The following is a 25,502-nucleotide window of genomic DNA, read 5'->3' as shown; positions in this document are numbered from 1 at the left end:
ATAATGAAAAACAAGTGGAAGTCACATCCCTTTCTCTGCTTGTATTCATCAGTTACTGAAATGTCCTGTTTTTGTCGGCATGTGAATTGTATTTTTTTTTTTATGGTAAATGAACTGTACTTGTATAGCGCTTTTCTAGTCTTACGACCACTGAAATCACTTTTACATTACATATCATTCACCCATTCACACACTGATGACAGGGGCTACCATGCAAGGTGCCACCTGCACATCAGGACTCTAAGACTAACCAACATTCATACAACATCCACACACCGATGGCACAGCCTTCGGGAGCAACTTGGGGCTAAGTGTCTTGCCCAAGGACACATCGACATGGACTGCCGGAGCCAGGGATCAAAATGCCGGTCCTCTGAATGGAGGACGTCCCTGCGTTCACAGTCACAGTTTTACATTTCTGTTATTTAAAATAGTAAAGAGAAAATGAAGAAAAACCTGTTTGTCTTTTTACTTATTTTTGTTCTTTACTTTGTCATTTATGGACTAACTCTTTATTATAAATGCAGAGTAAAATAAAGAGTACTGAAGCAATGAAGGGTAAAGCCATTCAAGCAAAGACCACAAAAAAACAAATTCTTCCAAATAATTTTTATTCAGTGTTGGTTTCCGTGTTTGTGACGTTATTCCTTTCTGACCACAAAATAGTGTGACAGTAGTTTGGGTCTTTCCCACATCATCGAGGAAGAATGTGTATAAAATAATAATTAGAGCATACAACCTTATCTCATAACATTCTGTAAAATATTGGCATTTACTAGATTTAATGACTACAAATATAAACACTCAACATCCAGAAGAAGCAACAGACATAGAGATAATCTGTTTGGTGCTAGAAACGGACGGTACAGTCCTGTGGTGAAAGTTAAGGCCATTTTTAGAGACTGTTATTGGCAACGCTTACTGCCTGAACCAAACCCCAAAAGGAAAAGAGAAAAAAGGACGAGGACGCACGAGTAAACAGAACATGCGGAAAGTAACACACGATGAGCACAAATTCTGTCGAACCCAACTGACTCCAGCACACCTGGAGACGTCCGCGCTGAGGCCGCTGCAGAAAGTGTGTCAGAGCTAAAAACAGAAACACAAGGTGTCCTTACCCCTGCGTCGAGTTGTGACCACTGATTTGCTCCGTACGTACAGTCACCTGTCACCCCAGAAAAGATTGTCTACTCCTATGAGGATGAAAGGCCTCGGCTTAAAAAGCAGCTGCTTTTACATTCTTAAGCATGCACCTTCTACTTGTGAGGACTTGAAACATAATTTAGAGCTGTAACATGTAGGAGACCAGTGGTTCTCAAACTGCCGGGTTTGAGGGTAAAATCTAATTGCTTCATCTATTCAATATTGTGAAGATTTATTTTATAATGTTAAGCCTTCGTGCTTCTCGAAACCAACTGTGGGACAATCCTTATTTGTTTAAACTACGGATCAAACTTTGTTTTACAGAACAAGTGGAAACGGTTTAGAATCACAATTATAAAAGATAAAAAGTTAATATGTGGTTTGTATCTTTAGCGTGGTCCTCATTTGCACTGGCATTGTGAAAACAAACAGCCGCTTGTCTTCAGCTGTTACGTGATTCAGGTGAGATATTTTAAAGAGGACCATGCCAGTGTTTTTGGAAGTTTTAGATCAACTCAAAATCATGTACACCTGACAGTTAACAAATGCATGCGGTGCATTTTCCTACCAATCTCTACAGCTGTTATTTTCCATTAACACGAAAAAACAAATTCTTCAAGCAGTAGCAAATGGCTACTACTGCGTATGTAGACAAGTATAAATCCTTTTGTGGCTCGAGAGCTGCAACAAGTTCTAATAAACTGTCTTGTCAGTTGGGACCAGATATCTCTGGTTTGGTTTTAAGGCCTTTAATGCAGATTTGGTGTTAACTATGGGAGATTTAAAAGTCTCCTCATATTAAGGTGATAAGAAACAGTTACCTGGAAAAAATCTAAAATAACAGATGTAAAATGGTTAGTTGTGATGACATTTTGTGATTTTAAGTTAATCGGATAAAACATGCAAAACCGCTGGCTTTGTCCTTTAAAGTAAATACGGTTAAATAAGGTAAGTATCTGAAGAAAAAAAAAATCATGCTTAAACCCTCTAGTTAGCTATCGTTTCAGTTCTGTAGAGAGAAAATGTTCAAGTACACAAAATATGCTCACAAATAACATGTTAAATCATTCACAAACACACACACACGCACACACACACACACACTTGTGGATTATCGTCAGACTCTTGTATGGGATTAAAAATCTCTCAAATTGAAACAAACTAAAATCTGCTTCCAAATAAAACTATTGTTTTTCCTTACATCCTAGAAGACATGCATATATGCAAAATACATCAATCCGAATAATATTTGTATTATATACCTATTGCATCTTAATATTTTTATGTTGTGTGTATGTACATTATTTTATGACACTGTGTACAAATGCAACATTTTGAATGCTGCAGGGAAACATCTAATACTCAGTGAACATTTTTACAATGAAATCTGAACATCCTTCCGCTGCCCACGACAGCACTTCTTATGTTAGTGAGGTCTGTGAAGATGGTTTGTCAAATGTGCTGCTCAGGTCGCTGCAGTATGAAGTGCGTTTGTGGCTTCCTATTATCTGACACGTCACTGACGGCCTGCATACAGTGCACGAACCACTCGTGCTGCAGAGATGAGCTTTAAAGCCACATTTGACACCAAAGGCTGATGGGTGAAATGACAGCAAGCGGCTGACGGTAATGATTCTGCAGCCTCTCACTGTTTTTCATCCCATCAGAAAAAACGGTAAGGTACATGTAGGAAGGCACCTCAATACTGTTTTGTGTTCTGTGTACATGAATCTGAGCCTAAAAGACAGACAAGACTAAATGTTAACTTTATCAACCCGGCCTGGCTGGAACAATTGAAAAAACAAAGAAAAATAGATATCAAGTTCTGTCTCCCTTTTAAGTCAGGGACCAGGCAGATTCTGCGTGCCCCCCCCCCCGTATGTCCGAACATCATGCAGCAGCAAGTCCTCCAATCTTGAAGTATCATAACAGCCAGTCATGAGTTTTGCTGCTGTTGATTTGTTTGTGTGAGTAGTTGGGGTACCAGTTGTTGTTTTTTTTAAAGACTTGGGATGCTTCCCTTGAGCCCACACTGGCCCTTTTACAGTATTTACACAAGAGAATGAGGTTAATGTGAAGTCCAGACAGCTGAGGATGAGTGGGGATGTGAGAGCTTCCAAATGTGTAGATGACACCAAAATAAAAGGACAACACCGAACCAAGAGAGCACTGAGCTACAGGCTCAGAGGTTTGAAGCATTTTAAAAATTTAAACATTGGTGGCATTATAATGAACTTTCATGCCACGTGGTCTGCAGAGCTGTGATGTTCAACAAGACATTTAAAAACAGGACAAACATGATCCCTTCTCGCTTGATAAGGTATTCAGTGCCTCGAAACATAAACAGTCGGTGTTATCCTTCATTTAGCTGTCAACCAATGTCTAAATTTGAAAACCCAGATGCATAGATCATGTGACCCTGAGGGACATGATATCCAATTAACCATGTACGGCCATGCTGCTCATGCATGCATGTGGGTCTTGGCCTAGAATGGCGTGTATTCTGCGGGGTACATGACAGGGAGCCAGTTCTCACTGAAGGTGGCACAGTGTGTCCATTGGAGGTGTCGCATCAGCTGGAAAACAAAAACAACAGGAAATGATTCAAAGGGAACCTCTCGGTCTTTGGAGAGTATGCAGCTGAAAATGTCTGTCTGTCTGTCTGTCTGTCTGTCTGTATGTATGTATATATATTTTAAACAGATCGTCGCTGATCTCATACCTGGATGCAGTTCTTCATGTTGTCTTTGCTCGGCTTCTCCTCCACCATCTTTGAGGCATATTTTAAGGCTCGGCCGTACATCTTGTTCACAAGAGCGTGTTTGTATGAAAACATCAACACCTGAGCAGTGGAGAAGAAAAAAAACCAAAAAACAATATATAAGGTTTATAAAGTTAAGAAGAAAAGAACACGGGTAAGGGGATGAAAACAAATGATAAGTCTGTTGATGTTCTTTATTTTGTAATTGTCAGGAAATCCTGTGAAAGACCAAAACCAACAAGGACTTGATTTCATTAACATCTCATGTTTTAGCAAATTAGTTAAGGATTTAAAAAAAAAAAAAAGTAAACAATATATCTGACTTGTTTTATTAAGGTCTGTGTTGTCGCTGTAGGAACCAGTTTAGGGAAGTCAGAAAGTACTGAGAGATGGACGCATTGTTGTTTTTGATCTTTTCATGCAATTTGTTGACAATAAAGAAATTATTATCTCACACGGCAGATAAAGTCACCTCAGAATACTGAGTAACTAACTGAACTGACTTTGGCCTTCCTAATTTGTCTAAAAGAATCTTGCTCACCTTGGAGTCAGTTAGCTCCGCCCACTTCTGCACCTCCCAAAACGTATCTGTCAGAGCTGTAATCACGCTGTGCACGGTGTCGTCAGAGCTGCTGGCCACCTGTTCCCCGACCTCCTCCTCTTCTTCTTCTTCTGCTGCTGCTGCTGCTGATGATTGTCCCGTGGAGACAGCAGCGGCGCCGTCCTGTGGCACAGGGGGCAGCAGGAGCTGGTCGGCCAGAGCGCAGCCCCTCCTACACAGAGCGTCCAGCAGAGACGACTTCTGCTTCTCCATGTCGCTGAAACAGATGTTAGAAGACAGGTCAGAATTAAGGCCTTGAGCTCCAGCAATTTTTATTGGGAGGATCTACTCAGTGTCTCCTAGAGTTTTACAGCGGGGATTAGGCACCTTCCCACCTGAAACAAAGTAATCTTCAGCTGACTTCTTAAAAAAATAATCAATACATTTGAAAAATTTAAAGTGAAGCTTTATGGAAAAAGGCCGCATATTTAAAGCAAGACAACTGGTAGCGAGACCACTGGTAGGTTACTTTTTCTGAATAGTGGACACTGGCCACAAGTGACCATTACTGGATTTGGCAAATGCTCAAATGTTGTGTAACAGTTAACTATCTCACAGAATGTCGGTTACACAGCACTGTTTATCATGAGTTTTGCTAACATTAGAAAGCATACACTACTGGTCTCACAAGATTACTAAGAGAGGCTACCAACAAAACCTTTTGAGTGCATTGAATAGAATTAGGATATGTGCTTATCGCTTATTAAATAAACTTTCCTCTGCTATTTATTTTTTCAAAGCTACAAAGTGTTGCTCATTGTCAAATACTATCTTGATCATGAGGTGAGATGTTTTGGGATCTTGGTGTCTTACCACGTCGGCTAAACTATTTCTACTCTATCTATCGGTTCATATTCCACACTTGCAGATATTGTAAAATTGTTAAATATCCCAAGTCTGTAATGTTCAATGCAGTTAAAGAATTTTACTGTAATTTACTTTTTCTGTGGTTAACCAATTTTATCTCATCTCTGCTTGCCTCTTTACCCTCAATTGAGTGTGCCTCGATGAAGAACAATAACAATGTTCATATTTCACCAATTAATAACACTGTGTGTGTGATACATACGTCTTGATAGAGGCGGCATCGGGCCGAGGGTCCGTCTTCAGGGTGAGGTAAACAGCCAAGGCCGTCTGGTCGATGTGGGAGACGACAATGTCGGCTGCTGATACCACCTCTTTCAGACGTTTTACACGCTCCTGGAAAAACAAGCAAAAAGTAATTTCATACTTCTGGAGCTGAATAATTAAATGCTCCTCGGATGAATCCTGCCAGAGCTTCCTCCATGAGCCCCTTGTGTCTTCCTGGTATGTACCCTTACCTTTTCAGAGTCCAGCTGATGCAGTCTCTGCACATGCAGCGGGAGGTGATCTAGGTAGTTCTCCCTCAGTTCATCATAGATGGAGCTAGAGTCCAACCTGAACAGCAAAGAGAGAACATGACAAGTGGTTAAATGAGAAATAAAAGAACAAAAAAAAAAGCAAGCAATGTGTGGCTGAGGAAAACAAAAGAGCTACTGTGCTCACTTTGTCATCCACTGGATCTTTAAGTCTCTCATAGCTTCAGCAAACTCCTCTTTCACGTCTTTTTCTTTGTCCCCCTCCTTGTCCTTCTCCTTCCCTCCATTCTTTGTTTTGTTGGGAGCAGGAATTAAGTGGTAGATGACAGGCACAATATCCTGTATGAATACAAAGAAAAAAAATAGTTTAGTCAAAAAATAATAACTAATACATTCAATAAAATCCATGACCTCTTCTACTGCTCTGAATCAGCATCCCAAATTCTCACTCTCTTCCTACCAATGTCCTATGACTCCAAACTTCTTCTGGTTAACTTAATACCTTTCAGTTCCCAGTTATACAAGCTTGAATTGATGCCCATTGTCTATTGATGTTGATTTTAGTAATGTTAACTGACCACCAGAAAACTTTACTCTATATCAAAATGAAATACCCATTACGACTAGCCAGTTGCATAATTCAATACAGCAATGTTGACATGCTTTGACATAATTAATGTAGATTGACAAATCCCATCTGCAGGTAAGGAATAAGCCATTTCCTGATGGTAGGAGAGCAGTGGGCGCTCTGTTGTAAAGTGTTTCTAACTCTTCCAGTACCTTTTTAAACTTTCCTTGTCGTTTTGCAGAGGCCTGCCCCTGGTGGTCAGAATAACACACAGTAAGGAAGAGACAACACAAACACACCAAAAAGGATTCTCTCTTTCTTCATGTTTTTTTTTTTAAAATCAGATTCAGAGTATAATCCACCTACCTGTCACACTTTAATTAATGCTACAGTGGTAAACAGTTGTGATTTCTATATCTTGTGCCAACATCTTACAAGTCTGATCAACTTGTTTTAACGACATCTGCTCTGCATCTTCACACAGAACTGAAAACTTTAGTAAAAATATGATGTGGTGTCACAGTGAATCTTTGACTTGAAGACAGTAAAATCCTTACGCGTTTGTGAGACTCAAACAATCTTAAGGAATACAATGAAAAAAACATTAGTATGTAAATGGATGCTGAAGCTGGAAAGATATTTGCATTAGAGCTGCCGAGTCAGGTTAGTTCAGCCAAAGACACACAGAGCTGTTAAAAAATAAATATTCAGACATGTGTTGCACCTGCAGCCCATAGAGATGGTATGAATAAGCTCCAGAAATGAAACATTTGCCATTGTCTTGTACACAAATCAGAGTGAGTATTACATTTTTGTTCTTCAATTTAAGAAAGCACACACTAGCTGTGCTAATCATGAAGCAAAGTCATTCTTTTTTGTGCAATCTACGTGCCTCTGCGGTCAGCATATGAACATTTCGACTGGGTATCAAACCTGAATGCTTTTTTGGAATACCTACCAAAATACAATCAGTTGCCTGAGGTATATATAACTGTCAGGCATCTATAAGGCTGGTCAGATCCATAATCTTGTTCACAAATTCTTAAACTTAGACATTTAACATTTTAAAGCATTGGCTTCATTTTTTTAAATGAAGCCGAAGTATAATTTTCTGTGTTGGTGCCAAAAATCTAGGCATCATATCTGTACTTACATTGACAAATGCCAGTAAATACCCAGCCCTAGTGAACGCTGAGCAAAGTCATTTTGCCCCGATTTTTTCTTTATCATTCTAATATTCTTCCCTTTTTCAAATTGTAAAAACAAGGTCAAGAAGCCACTGGCTGGCTGACAGATTGACAACTCATTCTGATAATGTTTGCAACTAAAATATTTAAACTAAACTGCAATCTAATGACCCAGTAAACAGCCAGATCCAGTGTGTTGAAATCTGACAGCTGTGATGGAACGAGCAACATCAAATTGTGATTTTGGACTAGCAGCAGAAGCATGGACAAAGGCAAACAAGAAAAAGTACAAAAAATAGAATAAATAAAATGTCATGCATTACCCCAAAAACAGCTACCAATTTAAGAAGCAACACACCAGAGTCCTATCATTGCTGAAAGTGATGACAGACATGATAAAACCTTAAAAAAGAAGACGCAACAAGCATTGGAGCACTGGCCTTCACCCCTGATCCTCAGGACAACAAGTACATCACATATTAAATGAGTAAAATTTCATATCTTCATCATTAAATCAGGTCAAACTAAAGCATTAGCACACTGGTTAACAAAACCAGATAGGCCCTGTATTGTAGTTTATTATGTGTTCACACAACAATGTGAAACATTCCCTAATTAGAGAAGGAGACTGAAAACTACCATGACTCTCGACCCTGAGGAGCAGGACTGATTATTGCTCTGGAGGATAGAGGGTAATGGCAAATAAGACCACTCACTGCTTTCTTGCCATACTCGCTCTTGGGGACAACCAGAGAGCCTGAAAGATAACATCCCGGACTCGTTCCCTTAGGGATCCTGAAAAAAAAAAAAGGCAGAAGCAAAAAGGGAGAAAGACTTCAATGGAGAGAATAAAGATGGGAACATTAAACTAAATTGGATCACAATAATATTTTCTAATCCCTGCTTGGAAATAACTCAAGTTGAACTCTTAGCACAAGCTTGATTCTACAACATCAGCAAAAAAGATATTTTTGATAATTTATACAATTGTATTCTGTTAACACACAGGACATCAGCTCATCTCAAAGCAGATTTAATGTGTTAATAGTGATTGTGAGTTTGAAAGGACAGTTGTCACAGCTGTTTCTTCCTCGGTGCTATTGTGTCATGTAGGCCTAAATATGTACTGAGAGTAAATTAAAAGTATTCTTTTTTATTTCTGTAATGTCTCTGCTGTTCTGTGATCAGGCAGCAATCATACCAATCATGTTCACAGACTGTTGAGAACTTTTTTGTATCGTGGAAGGCAAGTCCCTCCATAAGATGATACAATGCATATTAAAAGTCCCTCGCCAAATTGACTCACTTGTCGTCGGGCAGGGCTGTGACGTAGAAGGGTTGTGTGGCACCTGGGCACAAGGTGACAGTGTTTGCCTTCTTCTTGGCCATGAGGGCAGCACGGTGTGACTCGTAGACATCTAGACTGAGCGTGGTGGACATACGATGAGAAACCACAAACGGTAGGTCCTTAAGGCGCTCCAGTTCGCTGGACTGCTCGTGGCGGACCTGCAGACGCACAGCGTAGTCGCCCTTTTCCAGTTTCAGAGAATACTGAAGAAGTAAAACAGACAGAAGGGAGATGTATTTAATGCGTATAATCAACAAATAAAGATAAAAGAAAAAATCTGTCAAAGAAAAAAGATGTTTTCTTAGGGACGAGCTCTTATTGTGGCTTAGCGTACCTGGTGTGGATAAGCGTCCCCTGAGCCCAGTAGTCTCTTGTTCTGATCAAACAGCATCCAGAGCTGACTGTCGAACTCAGACTCATAGAGCAGCTCACACAGCATGGGACAGCTGGGGGTGACTTCTCCACTCTTAGGCTGAGGACAGAGCAAAAGAAGATTATACATGCATGGAAAACAAAGCTATTTTTTTTTGCATTTTCAAATGCTGATGATGTTGGCAGTACCTGGTGAAAGCTGTAGGTGAGGACAATCTCGTAGAGTTGTCTGTTGTTAGGTAGAACGTCCCTCAATCCCAGGGCTTTTATCTTTGAATTTAAGGGCCTAGAACAACAACAACAACAAGGATGAAACAATGAACTGCACTGTGTGTGTGCGTGTGCGTGTGCGTGTGCGTGTGCGTGGTTACCTGAGAGGCTGAACCCAAGACTTGAGGGTGATAGTGGGGGACACCTCCTCGTATCTCAAAGGCGACGACACATCAAAATTAGTCACTCCCTCTGAGGCATGCTGCACAGAAACAAATGAGAGTTTCGAACAGAGAGCTGATACTTTCTTGGTTGAGGTTTACTTGTCCGTGTTGCTAATCTGCAAAACTGTTTTCTTCTCACTATGTGCAGGGGAGAAGGGGTAGTGTTGAGTCCATGGAACGAGATGCTGTAGTCCACGGTGACGTCACCCAGGCTCGCCCACCAGCGTGCGATGCACAACTCGACTATCCTTCCTGACTGGAGAGGAGACAAGAAACATGCAGAAATTAGGCCACACACATGTTATTTGCATATGTATGCATCTAGGAAATGAAGTGACTTCCATTCCACGCACTTGTGGAGCTTCTTTTTTAAAGCCGACTCTGTTATATATATATATATATACATACATATATATATATATATACACACACATAATTTATGTGCAAAATTCCAGTCAATTATACATATATTATAAATGAGAAAATACGTACCAGCACAGGGAACGCCTCAGTCAGTGAGCCTTTTTCCAACAGTGAGGAAAACTTGTAGAATTCATTAGCTCTGTACGCTCTCTGTTTGACCAGGTGCACCGCATGGAGAACGAACTTTGACGACACGTCTCCCGTATGAGAGGTCAGTGTGATCTCTGCAGGAGGGACACAGGGACAGAGAGGTGAAAAACAGCAGAGCCAGGAGAAGATGAAATGTAGATAATATCATGAGGCGGAAAAGCCATATTTTGATTATGCTCATCGATCTCTACTTAGATAAAAACAGAGTAATTTCAAGTCACATCTCTCTTACTACTGACTGGGTTATTTGATACCGCTGATGGATTTAAATGTTTTCCCCCCCATGCTATATTGCACTTGTTATCAACAATAAATCAATTTCACAGTGACAATCTCAGTGACCAAGGCAGGATGAGCGTGGGAGGAAAAAAAAACCCTGACATCAAGGGGCGCAGCATGCACATTCTTTCAACAAAAGGTAACCAAAGTGCAAATGTGGTCGAGAAAATCCACTTAACAAATAACTGAGGCCAATTTACTTTGCTAAAGATGAACGCTAGATCAAATGAAAATTGAAATGTAAAGCACTTCATTAAGCACACAATGTACTGACCTGCCCAGGAGGCTCCCTGAGGAACAGTGATGAAGTGGCGCCTGATCTGGCCCGGTCTGAAGTGGACGTCTGTGAAGCACACCTCCTGATTACGACTATCTGTCACTCTGTCAGATGAAAGAGAGAGCGCCGTCAGACACATTTAAATCAGAAGTGACAGAAAAGAAACAATCCAATCTGATGTAAGAACTTACTTGGTGGGGATAATGACTGTGATTGGGACTCTGAATAGGGGGCCACAGCTAGGTGCTGCTGTATCATACCCACAGACCTAAAAACAAAAAAGCACATCAGATTAACATTAATAGACTCAGAAACTAAGTCCATCTTTTCGCCCTACTCTCTTTCCTGTCCCTACCTCTGTGTAGTGCACTCCCTCCCTCAGTCCCATAGGATCGATGCGGACATTCACGTGACGGCACTGGTTCATCAGCTCTAGATGGGAGGGGCACTGGACCCACGGGGCGGCACATGTGAGCGCCAAGTGTAGCTGCAAGGAGATTCGCTCAGAGTTTTCTGCAGTGGACGTTAGGAGGAGACAGATGGTGTTAAAGATGAAAAACACGTAGATTCAAAAGTGTAACGATTGTGCTTCTAAAAAATGAACATCACCTGTGTTCTCCGGAAAGATGGGTTCAATTCCTACTCCGTGATCTGAGGGTGCAAGGATATGGGCCGGGTCCCTGAGGTAGATGCCTCTCTGTGATCCCACACTTACTGAGAAGCCAAGTTGGCTTGTGGGTAAAGTGGCATGTTGAGTGAGGTAGTCTAATGCCTTGTCCACCTGAGGAAGAAAGGGAGTAGCTTACAGGATGCCACAAAGAAACCTGTAAAGAAATGGCTATATAAAAAGGATAGAACATGTTAAGACTAAGAGCTACCTGGATTATTCCATGACCCTGTGCAAACACCTCGATGTCATCGAGCTTCTGAGCTGTGTGCTCCAGCGCTCTCCTCACCGCAGGAACAGACGGACGGATCCCGCTCTGCTTCAGTCCTTTGAACCACACAAAATCCACAAACTAGCATCAGATTTGCACTTCCATATCCCCACGTCTGGTATAAATATGTGACCCTAGACGCACCTGAGAGGATTAGTGCGATGCCGCCACAGGCATTAGGGGATGACATGGATGTGCCGTTCATCAGCTGGGTACCACGAAGAGTCCAGTTGGGTACAGAGGCTATGGCCCCGCCAGGCGCACTGATGCTGACGCCCAGGGCCCCGTCTGTGCTGGGGCCCCTGGACGACCAGGTGTACTGATTGGGAGGCAGCTTCTCCCTCAGGGAATACTCTGCCACCATCATGTCTGGAGTCACATATGCTCCAACTCCTATGGAGAGAAGGGAGCAGAATTAAGGCAACAAGAAAATGGATACATACATTTTAAGCATACACAATGTTTTTTTGTTTTTTTTTTAACCAACATTGCAATTGAAATTTCCATGATAAAACATCTGGATAATTATTTTAACATCACAATGACTACCAAAGATTCATAAAGCTGATGTGTTTTTTATAGCTTTCCTTTTGTGAATAATGAAAACAAGCAGTTATTGATCATTAACAAATAGGCTATACTATTAACTGTAGTAAATGTCTTTTAATGACCCAGTGTTACTATGGCTACAAACATCCATTTTCCAGAACAAAAACTTTGTGTAACACGCAGTCTGAGGGTGTAGACTTTAATGATAAGCATTTGATTAGAGGTTTAATTCAAATCCTCATGTCATCGGCATATGTACCTATGACACTGCCGGTGGTTCCCCCCGGGCAGCCGACAGTGGAGAGGCACGGGCCGTTGTTTCCTGCACTTGAAACAAATATGACGTTGTGCTTCTGCACAGCCTCTGTGATCACCTCACAAATCCTCCTGAAAGACAAATTGACATAAAATCATCAGACAGTGTTGTGACGCCCCTCCCGCTGTCCTGACCGAACCTCACCAGTTAACTGTCTGACATGGGAGGGTCCTCAGATGATTAGGCTCACCTGGGCCCTTTAGCTATAAATGCTGGCCCCTGTGCCCACCCTGTCTGTTCGTTGCTACAGCAGACAACCACTCTCGATCACTCTTTTGGTCTTGCAGCTTGAACACCTTTACAGTCCACATGACACACTTTCATGCATGGCTGTCATAACGGACCTGCCCACCTAATTTGCACACTTTGATATGTGTTAACTGCAATTTAATAAAGTGTTTTGTTTTTTTAGTATAACTTTGTCTCATTCCCTGAGCCAGTTTGTGACAGTGTGCAACAGACAACAAACCCATACAATCACACCCTCTGATGCAATACCTACCCTGTGTTGGGCCAGTGGGTGGCTTCCCCGTAGCTATAGTTAACCAGATCACACTTGTAGTTGATGACTTCAATCATCTTAGAGTGACAAGAGAAAGAAAATTAAAGGGTGGTAAAAAAAAAAGGGTAAGCAAACTGGAAATCTAAATTTGTCTCAGCTATATACCGCGCGGATGAGTCCTGTGCCTGTTTCCATGGTGCTGAGGCGGGTGTCTCCGATCTTCAGAGCCAGGATTTGGGCACCGGGGGCCACACCGTTGCGCTCAGGCTCCTCTGGGAAGTAACCTGCTGCAATGCTTGCCACATGTGTCCCATGAGCACCTTTAAAAAGCACACAAACAAGTTCAACTGGAGAATACACTGTGGACATCTAGAGAGGATGCAGTGTTAATTGGTGAACCTGCAATAACCTACTGTTATATTTTTTTTATATTTTTGTGTTAGGCTTCCTTTCAGAAGAGATAGATTATATTTGCTTTGGGATACCTCACCTCCACTGGTGACGATGCAGAGTGTGTTTCCCTCGTCGTAAATATTAACAGAGTAGTTAAGCATCTCAGCATTTCCTAACGTGGCAAACTCCTGCGTCTCTTTGTAGGAGCTAAGCACAGTGCACTGGGACAGCTCTCCACTCTCTGAAGTGTCAACTACAGCCCTAAGGAGAAAAACAAGAAGGATAATACACTATTAGTAAGCACAAGTAGATAGCAAAGAGGAAAGGTTTAAACAAAAAATCATGTATGAAGAGAAGAAATGATTATTGCTTGCCTCCATGTGACGCCATCATGCCAAAGCACACAGTCATATACAGGACCAGGATCACTGTACTTCTTTTCTAATGATGCCAGCAACTCTGACTGACTCTGCAGTTCTTCCTTCTGCAACTTCTCCATCTGGAGAGGGAAAGCAGGAGGGACCAATACATTTGTTAGTGAGAGTAGAGAAAGAAAACTTAGGAAAAAAACCCATTACTGTGACCAGCAACTGGATGCAAACACTGACAGGTTCACAGAGAACTCAGGTTTGTAGATCTGACCTGTGAGGGTGTTGGGTGAGAGAGGTCAAACTCTTCCGTCTTACGAGACACCTCAGCTAGTGATGCTCGGTGTGGTGGGTCCCACATCTTCTCCTTTCGCTCTTTCTAGTGGACGAAAGCACAACAAAAGCACTATAAAACATCCACAGAGGATGGAAAGCTAAATGATTTTCATATGTTTTATCTACAGGACAATATCAATTATTTTTTTACTACTCTGGAAAAAACCTATACAAAGGAGTAACACTAGAAGGGAGGGAGGCTATCTTTGTAAAACCACAATCTTGTGAGAATCCATGACAGATCTAGTACAGCAATAGTGTCCTATCTTCCTACCTGTATTCTTTCTTTGAGAGCCTTAGGGAAGAACTCATAGCCATTTTTAACTCCAATGCGATACTTCCCTGACGGGTTGACCCAGGCAGGAGGGATCTGGAAGACATTAAAAGACACATATAATACGAAGAAGAAAAGATAAAGTGCAGGTCGAATAATCTAGTCGAGTATATTTAGATTTAAAAATTGGTATTACAGATTCGATAAAAAATGATTTCAGATGTGGGACAATTCCTGTGATAGAACATTGTGACAGCTGTTATTCCGTTTGTTTTGTTTTTAATATTAGCTTTGGGGAGTCTACTGACCTTAAGCGCTCTACCAGAGAGGCCAGTGATTGTCCCATCTTTAGGCTCTGCCAACGTGGTCATGTTCACGTCACCGCTGCCTGTTGTATCGATGATGTCGACGATCTTTGGCTTCCCCTCAGTTGTGACCTAAAGACGCAGTAATCAAGAAAGCAATCAGTAATCAATTACGAAGTTCAGGCTGAACAGGATACATAGTAGTAAATCATTCTGATCAGGGAGGACTGAAGACACATACACACATACACACACACACACACACACACATACATATATATATATATACACACACACACACACTGGCTCCCTGTAAGAGCTCGCATCCAGTTCAAGACTCTGGTGCTAGCCTACAGGGCAGTGAAAGGAACAGCTCCTTCCTATCTCCAGGCCATGGTCAAGCCCTACACCCCCGCCCGACCACTTCGCTCTGCTGCCTCAGAGGTCCCTGCGGCCGATCCACCCGGTCACAGCTTTTTTCTGTCCTGGCCCCACAGTGGTGGAATGAACTCCCCACTGACGTCAGGACAGCAGAGTCGCTGCCCATCTTTCATGAAGTACTACCCTGAGCCTTCCTCGTAGCACTTATTGTATTCGTATTAGTTTGTTTCTGTACTTTTGCTCTGGTTTATGCTCTTAGATGCTTGTTTAAGAAAGATGTACTTATGACTTCTGGTGACTAGTAGTTCTCTTCAATACCTATGTTGAATACACTTATTGTAAGTCGCTTTGGATAAAAGCGTCTGCTAAATGACTGTAATGTAATGTAATATATAAAACATGAATGTAAATGATGTACAAACCATGCTGAATAGTGAATACACTTCTAATGCATGTAACAGCATTTACTCCATATCCAGATTTGTTCACACACACAGTGAAAAGGTCAGAGTCAGATTCTGGCCTTTGAAGCAGGCCTGAAGGAGGTGTCACGTGATTGAAGTGAGGTTATGTCAGGATATGTCAAATACACATAGGTGACTGTGTGGGAATGATTTAGATTCCGGTGTGACTTGGCAATAACGTGAACATGTATCTATAACTATAAGTTATGGTCACGGTTTACTAACCGACGACCGACTGACTGACTGTACGTTATCACTGCTACCTACACGTGGGAGGACAAACTCAGACCACTGAGGAGACTGACCGAACCGGACAAATGCAGCTGTTAGCTCCCAGGCTAACAGGCTAACATGCTAACAGGCTAACATGCTAACACGCCTAGCTCCCGTTACCGATTGTGCTCATGCACTTTTCTAGCATCGAAGCACACTTTGACAGAATGATAAATGACGTGATATCAATTACTTTGTGTTTATGTGGTTGTCATAGCAGCTGTGAAGCTAATTGTCACAGTAGGTGTGTGTGTGTCTTCCAGTGTTAGCATCCTGTGGACGGCTCGGGCCTTTAGCATCGCTAGCTCGCACCAGCTAGCTCTGGGAGCTAAAGCGAGGCAGCCGGTCGGACGTACCTGCATGCCGGGGGCCCCGGGGTCCACGCCGGTGTCGAGGATGGCGATGAGCACTCCTCGGCCATCGTACTCGGGGAACCTGGTGAGATACGAGGCGGCACCGGTTTCTTTTTTGGGGAGCAGCCCGTGGAAGGGGAACGGTTCTTCATTAGAGTGAGAGGCCATGGTCCACAGAGAGACAATGACAACAAAGCGGAGAGATGGTGAGAGAGAGAGAGAGAGAGAGAGAGAGAGGGAGGGAGACACAGAGAGATGGAGAGAGAGAGGCTGGAGGAGAGAGGCTTAAAGGGGCAGTGAAAAGGCCTTTAACTCTATAACTATAACTATATATATATATATATATATATTATATATATATATATATATATCTATACATATATCTATAGATATATATATATATATATATATATATATATTAAAACACTATTTTGCTGATTAGATATAGTTAGATATATATATATCTATAGATAGATAGATAGATAGATAGATAGATAGATGTATCTCTATATATATTAAACACTATTTTGCTGATTATATATAGTTATATATATATATATATATATATATATATATATATATATATAAATAGAGAGAGAGAGAGATAATACTATTTTGCTGATTATACCCAAGGCTGTCTTATCTAGCAGCAAAAGCCCAGATTTTGGATTTTCAGGGTGAAATCCCCCATGTGCCGGCTTGATCAAAATTGCATTTGTTTTTATATATCAAACACCAAACTGAAACAGCAGAAACCTTGTACTGCGTTTGATCAAAGTTTGGGTCCATGTGTGAATATCTGGGCTTGTTAAACTGCACTAGTAGTTTACTGTTTTGGTCTAAGGGTTGAGTTTACCACAATTAACATAGCGTTTACCCAATAACTGTCACATTGGAGAATTATTGCTATTATTATAAGTGTGCACTGTTAGGACTCAGGAAATACAATTTGGTATGCACAGGTGATTGTCCTCTCGGGAGTGTGACAGGGTGTACAAATGGTAGCTGATTGACATTTCCATAATTCTACTGTATAGCTTTGTTCACCTGTTAAATTGTGATTTTTAGCTAATCAGCCACAATATGCAAAAAAACCCCGTTACAATGCAGATTTCAGATAGAACTCTTGCACAAATCTGTCTAGTTCTTGACTAGTTTAAGACTTATTTGAAAAGATTACTCCAGCAAACCTCTGGAAGATTGCAACAGTCACCAGGACATTTAACCTCGAAAATTTAGCCAAAAGTGTAGAAATACAAGAAAAACACCCAGTAACATAATCTCAACACAGTGCTGAGCTGAGATACTGGTTTATTACGACTGACTTAATGTTCGACTCCCTGACACCCTAAGGCCTGCTACATTAATTTAATTATGTGAAACTGTCTTACTTGCATTATATCAGGCAAGCAAAATGAAGACTGGCATAAAACCACAGACCAGTCTAAAATATATTTATGACGATTGCCTCCATCCTGGAAATCTTGAAGTTGGGGTCACTGGCCCATAGTGCACACTAGGTTGTGCTATAATACTGATAGTTCTGGCATTGCTGCAGTCATGCTTTGTTCTTCTTGATCTCAAGGGCTTACTAAACTAACTGAAGTAATGAATTGCAAATATAGCAGGGCTGCTACTGCAATTACAAAATGAATGGGTTTTGTATAATATTTAGGGACGAAATAATAGACACTAACATCTAAAGATTTAAATTTCAAACGTGATTATCTAAACAAGTCTTCATGCAAACATCCATCATTTGAAGAGTAGCTGCTTGCACTGATCATAAGCCAAAATGCTCTATATTGTCACACTGTATCTCACGCTTGCTCATTTATTGGGGGGTTGCATGCATTAAGGGTTTTGGAGGATTACATATATAATCCTCTACGACATTTTTCCCCCCTATTACAGATCAGAGACTGTGGCAGATGAACAAAAGGTTGTGTTTTTGTATAAATGTTTGGATCTTTGGATGGTTTAACTGGAAGGATGGAGCAAGGATGTACGCATATATGCATATGTTGCTGATTAGTTTTTCTGTAACCCCACTACTAACTACCCTACTGCATGATTTCTGCTTTTTGTATTTTAATTTTTCTCCAGATGCAGCGTTGAGAATGGAGGAGTGTGCAAAACAATCGACTAAAAAAAACACAAGTCTGATCATCTTGGAGATTCTGCAAATATGTGAGCTAGAAATATTAGAGACAAAGTTGCATTGGTGTTCTTTCCACAACCCAGATCACATTCATTCCTCTAAGATTTGATTCATGTGCTATTCGTAGAGATTTTATTTGTTTTTCCCCCATAATACCAGATTAACTTTGCACATGTCAATCGCCATCTGTTCAACTCAGAACTCCCTGTCTCCTTCAGATATACCATATCCATTCAAATATGTACACTGTTTTTCACGATGTGTGCTTGTACTGCAAAAAAAGAACAAGCCATGGTAGAGCGAGTTACTTGTAAGTGTGCAGTTGTTTTAAGTGTGCCAACGCCCACAGATGCTGCTCTGGTGGCAGGCGTGTGCATCATAAAACAACAGTGAGCATCCTTTCACTAATCTGCTTAGAGTCAGCATCTGCCTTCTCTTCCTCTTCTGTCAATGGCTCTGCATTGTCACGCATACGCACACAAACATATGCAAACACTTGCACAGACACTGTTTGATTTCAAGCTTCCACTTTTTTTTTTTTAATCCTTGTTCACTTGTTTACTTGTTATAAGTTAGACTTCCAAAATACGAGGGGCTTTTTCTGTTTCTCTGTTTTATAGCATCAGCACTCATACAGTCACACACAGTCTTGCGGTGGTTTACCACAGGGCGTAGCCAGTTTAGCTAAACTGAAATAAATGCACGTCATTAACGTCTTTAAAGCATTATTTCCCTTTGCGATGCCGCACACAAAAACTGTATACTCCACCTCACATTTTTGCGTTCAGATATGATACTGCTTTGGCTGGTGTGTTATGATAATGGCAACCCTTGACTCCTGCATTGTCTTATATTACGCTGATTTGACTGGTGTTACATCTGTGCATGCAAATGAACAGTCAAGAGGAGAGTTCACGGCTTACCTTCTGGGCTAAATAGACTGTGAATTAAGGAAGAACCCAAACTGCTCACCCATGTTGACACAATCTACACAAACATGCAGCTGACAGGATGTGGCCAACATATAGGACCTACATTGTTGCTGTTTTCCCCTGTGCTAAAGTCATGTATACACAATGGTTAATATCTATGGAAGTTGCCACAGAATTTTTGTGTAGATAGTCAAAGGCACGCAAATTGGATTAACTGCGTCACTGATATGCAGGCACAGGAACAATATACACATTCAGTCAGTGGTTCTCAGATACTTCACTTAAGTATGAGTTAAAAACTTAAGTATGAGTTAAAAACAAGTGATTTGCATGTGTACAAAAATGTATACATGTAAAATGTTAGCATCAAAATAGGTTTAAATTAGCAAAAGAAAAGTACTATTGGATTATACTGTAATCATAGATGCATCATCAAAGTGTAAGGTCCATTTATGTCACTAATGTTGCAGCTGATAAAAAGGAGGACTAATTATGAACTACTTTATATACTGTTGGGCAGTTTTTCTATTATAATGCATCATCACATAATCGTTAATTATGTTTTGTATTGATGATCTGCACTGATGGAAGAAGTATCAATGCTACATTGTAAAAGGACTGTTACAGAAGTGTTATCAGTCAAATTTAGTTAAAGTAAAAGTAAAGAAAAATTGAGTGTTATAATATTATATATGCCATTATTAGTTACTTCATATGGATGCATCAGTGTGAAAGCAGCATTTTTCTGTGGTCAGACTCCCACCAAAGGGTCACAAGAAAAATCTGAAGGGCCGTGAGATGATTAAAGGGAGAAGAAAGAAGAAAAAACAAAGTTCCTCTCCAAAAATCTGTTTTCATTTTCTTTTTTTGTAATCTTAGCCGCTGTTTGTGAAATGTTGAATGATGCTTCTTCTTTTGGCCCTGAAAAAGTTGTTTAAATGAAACCACTTGAGAAGTTTAGCGGGGAGATCTGTCTTTGGTGGCACTGCCAACAACTGTGAAACTGATTTGTGTTCACTGCTAAGCTGTGAAACTGCTTAGCAGTGAACATAGTTAGTTGCTCTCCACCACTGATGATCTGAATTTGCAAAATAACTAGAAACTGAATGTGTCAAATGATGAAGTGGAGTAAAAAGTACCACAATTCCTTCGGAAATGCGATGGAGTAGAAGTATAAGTACGTTTTAAGTATAAGAAGTATACTAAATTACGTCACTACTGCATTCATTTAGCTTTAGTGCATGTCAGGGTTGTTGCAGTGCGGATACATGTCATTTCTCTCTAAGAGGGCGGTCTAACAGGCTGACGGTAGCAATGGGACATACAGCATAATTAGATTTAGAGCTATTCTAAAGGAGTCACAGCTTATCCCAACACTTTAGCTGGCAGAGGAAGCACTGCCGCTAACCGTCACTCCTGGTAGAGAGACTGTCCCACTGTTCCTTTAGTCCTACATCACTGTTGGGTTGGGCTCAGCCAGCTGGGTTTGTAGAGGGCTCCAGACCAGAGTCAGGCTATTTTGAGGAATGTGGTCATGGTGATCTCAGAGTCGTGGTCCAATAGGCTCAAGTATGGGCTGATGATGACGATCTTGTGTCTTTCACCTGAATGGATGTTAAACCCTTTCCAGACTGCCCTCCCACCGAGCTAACCAGCGCCTCGTTCATTCTTCCATCTGTTAAATTTGGCTTGAGATCAGTGTCAACAGAAAAACAGGGACAAATAAATAATTTACAGCTTATTGCTGTCTTGGTTTTTGCTCTTTTTGCTCTATAATAACCTTGTTTCCATTTGCTTATGTTGTGTATCATTAGGATATTTTGATAATAGTTTGGTGGTGATTCAGATTAATCAATAGTATTTTTAATTATGTTTGCCGAACTCTTATTTGACCATTCAAGAAATATTTATTGACCATGACATTTACAAGAGATTTGCCACCCTTGTACCCTCTTGAATAGAATTACTTAACAAAGATGATGAATGCAAACCATGAAAATAAGTGAACTTACTTTAATGCTCAGTATTGTTGATGTACATTATTCGTTTATTGCGGAATTTGTTGGAAACATAACACATGACCGAGCAAAATAAATCCTCTATTACACTCAATAATGGCAGGTTGATGTTTGAGTTAAAGCGGTGAGGGACCTTTCTTTGTGCATTTGTCTGTCTTTTCTGTCTTTGTAGGCCATACTGTTGGGAAACCATAAAATCCCCTGACTCAACTCAAATAAACATTTTGCTGGATGACACATGGTGATCAATTTGGTTTAGGCTCCGGACACCAAAGCTGGTTACTCTTCCTTTGACAACCTAAAACGTCATTGTGCTGCTCTTTTTAAAGCAAAATATGTGGACCATGTCCTGAGTTTGGCAGTGTCCATAATGTACAGCAGTTGAAAAGGGAGTGAAACTAATCTTTAGTCGTTTCAGTGTTTTAAAGCTCAGCTCATGGGAACAGCAATAGACCATTAGCTCCACAGAAATAACAGTTTAAAGCTGTTTTGTAGTTTTTTTTTTTTTCTCGCATCTGCAGTCTATTTGATGTAGTAAACAAACTGGAGAGATCCAGTAGAGTCAGATCCAGAGCTGCTGCATGTGGGGCCCATAAAGGGGGAGTAATGCCGAACAGCCACAGAAGATGCATCGCTGATTTACATAGAGGAAAGGTACAAATAAAACGCTGATGTAGGCTATATGAGTATGGTGACCTAGCTTTGCCAGCTGCTACAGTTATATATTTCTAACTCATTCAACATTATGAGCCCATTCTTGTCAATTCAGAGTCCAGCCATCCTCATGACGTTGTAGCCTGTATGGGGGGTGGTTAATGCCAAAGAGGAGCAGGAGCCTTGAAGCCTGTATGAGGGGTGATTGAAAGAGAAGTAGGAGAAGAAGAGGCAGTGTAATCCACAACACTACCGACTGCTGCTTTTTCTAAGGGACTTTGGTACATGTTAGTTGGTCACTGGGTTTTTTTTGTGGATGGGACTGGGCACATAGGGGTTTCATGTGTTGGTGCCAAATTACAAAATGTGCAGTTGCTCTTAAGCATATTGCTCTTGATGTTAATTGAGGAGATTCACTTTTAATTACAAATCAAATACAGCATGTCTGATAACTATACACATTTATGCCCTTTGGAACGAGACTTGACATACTGCTTTAAGAAACCAGCTGTAATTCTTATTTACACAGTACTGACAGTCTTATGGAAGCTTACTAATAATTGTGTGGGAGGTATGAACAAAGAAAGACACTTTATTTTGCCTTTTAAAAAGGAGCTCTGGTCAACATTATCACAACCTATTCTAGCATATATTGTATATTCATTGAACTAATACGTCAGTTTAATATGAAATATGACAAACTCATATGTTGCTCTCACTGATTCACTGTCAATATCTTTTTATTCTATGAAAACTGTATTCATTTTAATTTGCCCTGCTGTACCTCGTGGGAAATGATACGATCTTCCTTACCAATCACTAGAAACCTTTTTTCTCCCGGCAGCGTTCGTTGGTCGATTGCTTTTTTTAACTGAGAAATTGCAATTACATGTCCCGATGCCATACGAATCAGTCAATTTAAACTTTGTGGAGTGGGCAGCTTCAAAGGTCTAGACCCAGGCAAACTCCTTACTGCCACTTGCAACTGTATCTTATCTTAAAAACGCATTCATTTCTGCTATACAGTACCAGTCAAAAGTTTGGACACACCTTCTCATTCAACTACTTTGAAGAATCTAAAATATAAAACATATTCCGGTTTGTTGAGCATTTGTTTGTTTACCACATAATTCCATATGTGTTCCTTCATAGTTTGGATGTCTTCAATATTAATCTACAATGTAGAAAAAAATAAAAAATAAAGAAAAACCATTGGATGAGAAGGTGTGTCCAAACTTTTGACTGGTACTGTATATACAAATTATGTTTAGCTCATTGGCACATTACCACAATAATATTTTCATTATATATATATTTTTTAATCATAATTATATTACTAGGAGAGTGGGAGGCTGTCTTTGTTTTTCCTCAATGACACCACTTCCTCTCCTAGTGGCACGGATCACCCTCCATACTCATGTGTGGGCGGTGTTGCGTTGAGCCACACCTCCACTGGCGCTGCTGCTGCTGCTGCTGCTGCTGCTGCTGCTGCGGACTGACGCTGAATCTGCCCGCTTGTTCTCAACCAGCCAGCAGGAGCGGTGATCGGGACCGGAGTATGACCGCAGTCCGGAGAGCATAGATGTGCAAAACACCTGGATTATCTGCGCGCTGGAAGAGGCCAGAACCGACCACCGTGGAGGACCGTCTTCATCCAGCCGTCAAAAGGGACAGAGACACGGGGAAAGCATGGCGGTAGAAGAGGAAGGTCTCCGGGTTTTCCAGAGCGTTAAAATAAAAATAGGTAAGAAAAAATAAAAAAATAAAAAAAATATATATATATATATATCCCCCCAGTCTGAGCGCCTCAATGTATGGCTCCATGTTAACGGGCCCAGCGGGCAGTGAGGGGCTGGAGGCTGGAGGGGGTGGGGGGGGGGGGGTACAGATCTGTCTTGTTCCTGCTGTTATTCTAATTCAAATCACACGTTTTCCTCTCAGCAGCGTAAACCACACATTGTTAAAATGTACCCTGATCGAGAGGTTCAAAGCCTTGTGGGAATTTAGCAGCTGGCATAAATAAAAATAAAAATAAAAAAATCCAAATAACGCGTGTTAGAGGTCCACATATGGAGAGTTGAGCTGCTGGGTGATATCCAGCCCGACTGTGCGACATAAAGGCTCCACAGCTGCACATATCCAGATGCGTTTTTCTCCACACTTCAGCTCAAATCAACCTTTATTACACCTCAGCCGCTGCCACCCATTCATGTTATTGCAACTCTCTCTCCCCCCCCCTCCCCATTCAGCCTTATGCTTAAACCGTCTAGCTATTGATTGTCAGCCCAGATTTCTATTTTTAGATATGTAGCTGGTCTCCAGTGAGTTCCCCTGGTTTGTAAGAGGCATGTGCTGCATGCATATATCTGAGGAGGCTGAGTGCAGTCTGTGATGGAGGGTTTAGTGGAGAGGACTGTGTTTTCGCAATTCAGAGATCGTCATGTCTGTACAAGAAGTTGTTCTGCTTGATTTTTTTTTTTTTTTTCTAAAACTGTAGTAATAACATAATTGAAACTACAACCATTGTATGTTATGGATTTCAATAGATAGTCATACAAACATAATAATAATGAGAATACTGTGGGGAAGAAATACTAGTCCTCTGGCACTGGCCTTTTAGTTGTTCCCTGGGTGAGGACTAAGAACTACGGTGAGGCAGCATTTAGTGTCTATGGTCCTCAGCCTGCCAGAGGAGCTGAGGGCATCACAATCCATAAACATTTTTAAGAGAAATCTTAAGACATACCTTTTTAGTTTAGCATTTTCTTAATCCATTGTTATCAGTATTACTGTGCTACTATTGGTTTTATTGGTTTTATACTGGTCTTATACATTTCATGTATAAGAATGTTACTCTGTTGCTGCTCTTTCTATTTTACCATGTTTCTATATTATTATTTCTCTCTACCGTTTATTTTCACAGTATTGTTGTATTTTCATTGTATTGTTAAGCACCTTGTATTGCAATTTTGCACGAAATGCGCTATATAAATAAAATTTGATTTGATTTGATTAGTAATATCAAAACAGGATGGAGATATCACTAAGCTCACTTTGAAGTGCACTCTTGATTTGTACAGTATTAAAGTAAGGGTTATAACTCATTTTCATTATTGTCAGTAATCTGAATGTTATTTTCTTGATAGGTCAAAATATTTGGTATGTTCAAATAGTATGTTTTATCCAACCAAAAGTTGAAAAGCAAAATATTTTATATATTTACAGTCAATTAAAACCAACAAAAGCTGCAGAAATTCATATTTCAGAAGCTGAAATATGAGAATTTGTGTCAGTTTCGCTAGATAAATAATTTTAATGACAATTTGATGATCAAAATACATTTTCCGTCAACCGACAAATCCATTATTTAACCAACTGTCCCTGCAGTCATTGTAAATGTTA

At 40.6% G+C, this 25,502-nt stretch overlaps 2 protein-coding genes across 3 annotated transcripts in view; one reads left to right on the top strand and one right to left on the bottom strand.

The window, feature by feature from the left end:
* Positions 1-602: 602 nt before the first annotated feature.
* Positions 603-16,544, bottom strand: tpp2 (tripeptidyl peptidase 2). 2 transcript variants are annotated; one of them, XM_054611225.1, is made up of 29 exons: positions 16,339-16,544; positions 14,868-14,996; positions 14,560-14,655; positions 14,224-14,328; positions 13,956-14,080; positions 13,679-13,842; positions 13,354-13,508; positions 13,189-13,265; positions 12,630-12,757; positions 11,966-12,214; positions 11,762-11,877; positions 11,493-11,664; positions 11,239-11,396; positions 11,075-11,151; positions 10,881-10,987; positions 10,247-10,401; positions 9,894-10,010; positions 9,692-9,792; positions 9,510-9,606; positions 9,283-9,420; positions 8,907-9,151; positions 8,317-8,395; positions 6,626-6,664; positions 6,033-6,184; positions 5,828-5,924; positions 5,575-5,705; positions 4,446-4,722; positions 3,866-3,985; positions 603-3,719 (listed from the first exon to the last, which is right to left on the bottom strand). In XM_054611225.1, exons 1-29 carry the CDS (start codon positions 16,501-16,503, stop codon positions 3,630-3,632), a joined length of 3,861 nt encoding a protein of 1,286 aa, XP_054467200.1. In that variant the 5' UTR covers positions 16,504-16,544; the 3' UTR covers positions 603-3,629. The 2 variants fall into 2 exon arrangements, with proteins under 2 accessions (XP_054467200.1, XP_054467209.1); XM_054611234.1 differs by lacking the exon at positions 6,626-6,664.
* A 7,045-nt stretch (positions 16,545-23,589) lies between these two features.
* rasa3 (RAS p21 protein activator 3) overlaps positions 23,590-25,502 on the top strand; it is a 36,057-nt gene continuing 34,144 nt past the window's right edge. Inside the window, exon 1 of the mRNA XM_054613212.1 lies at positions 23,590-23,844. Coding sequence (XP_054469187.1) covers positions 23,790-23,844 — 55 coding nt within the window. The 5' untranslated portion in view covers positions 23,590-23,789. The remainder of the gene's footprint in view (positions 23,845-25,502) is intronic.

The sequence above is a fragment of the Anoplopoma fimbria genome, chromosome 2 (genome assembly GCF_027596085.1).
Source record: "Anoplopoma fimbria isolate UVic2021 breed Golden Eagle Sablefish chromosome 2, Afim_UVic_2022, whole genome shotgun sequence".
Lineage (NCBI taxonomy): Eukaryota > Metazoa > Chordata > Actinopteri > Perciformes > Anoplopomatidae > Anoplopoma > Anoplopoma fimbria.
Note: the sequence above shows the minus strand (reverse complement) of the source record. Positions and strands in the feature narration are given on the sequence as shown.

Coding starts and splice junctions, on each gene's coding strand:
- tpp2 (XM_054611225.1), bottom strand. CDS start 16,503: ATGGCCTCTCACTCTAATGAAGAACCGTTCCCCTTCCACGGGCTGCTC. Junction 10,402..10,880: donor TCAGGGAGCCTCCTGGGCAG/GTCAGTACATTG, acceptor TCCCTCCTGCAG/AGATCACACTGACCTCTCAT. Junction 9,607..9,691: donor TCTTGGGTTCAGCCTCTCAG/GTAACCACGCAC, acceptor TTGTTGTTCTAG/GCCCTTAAATTCAAAGATAA.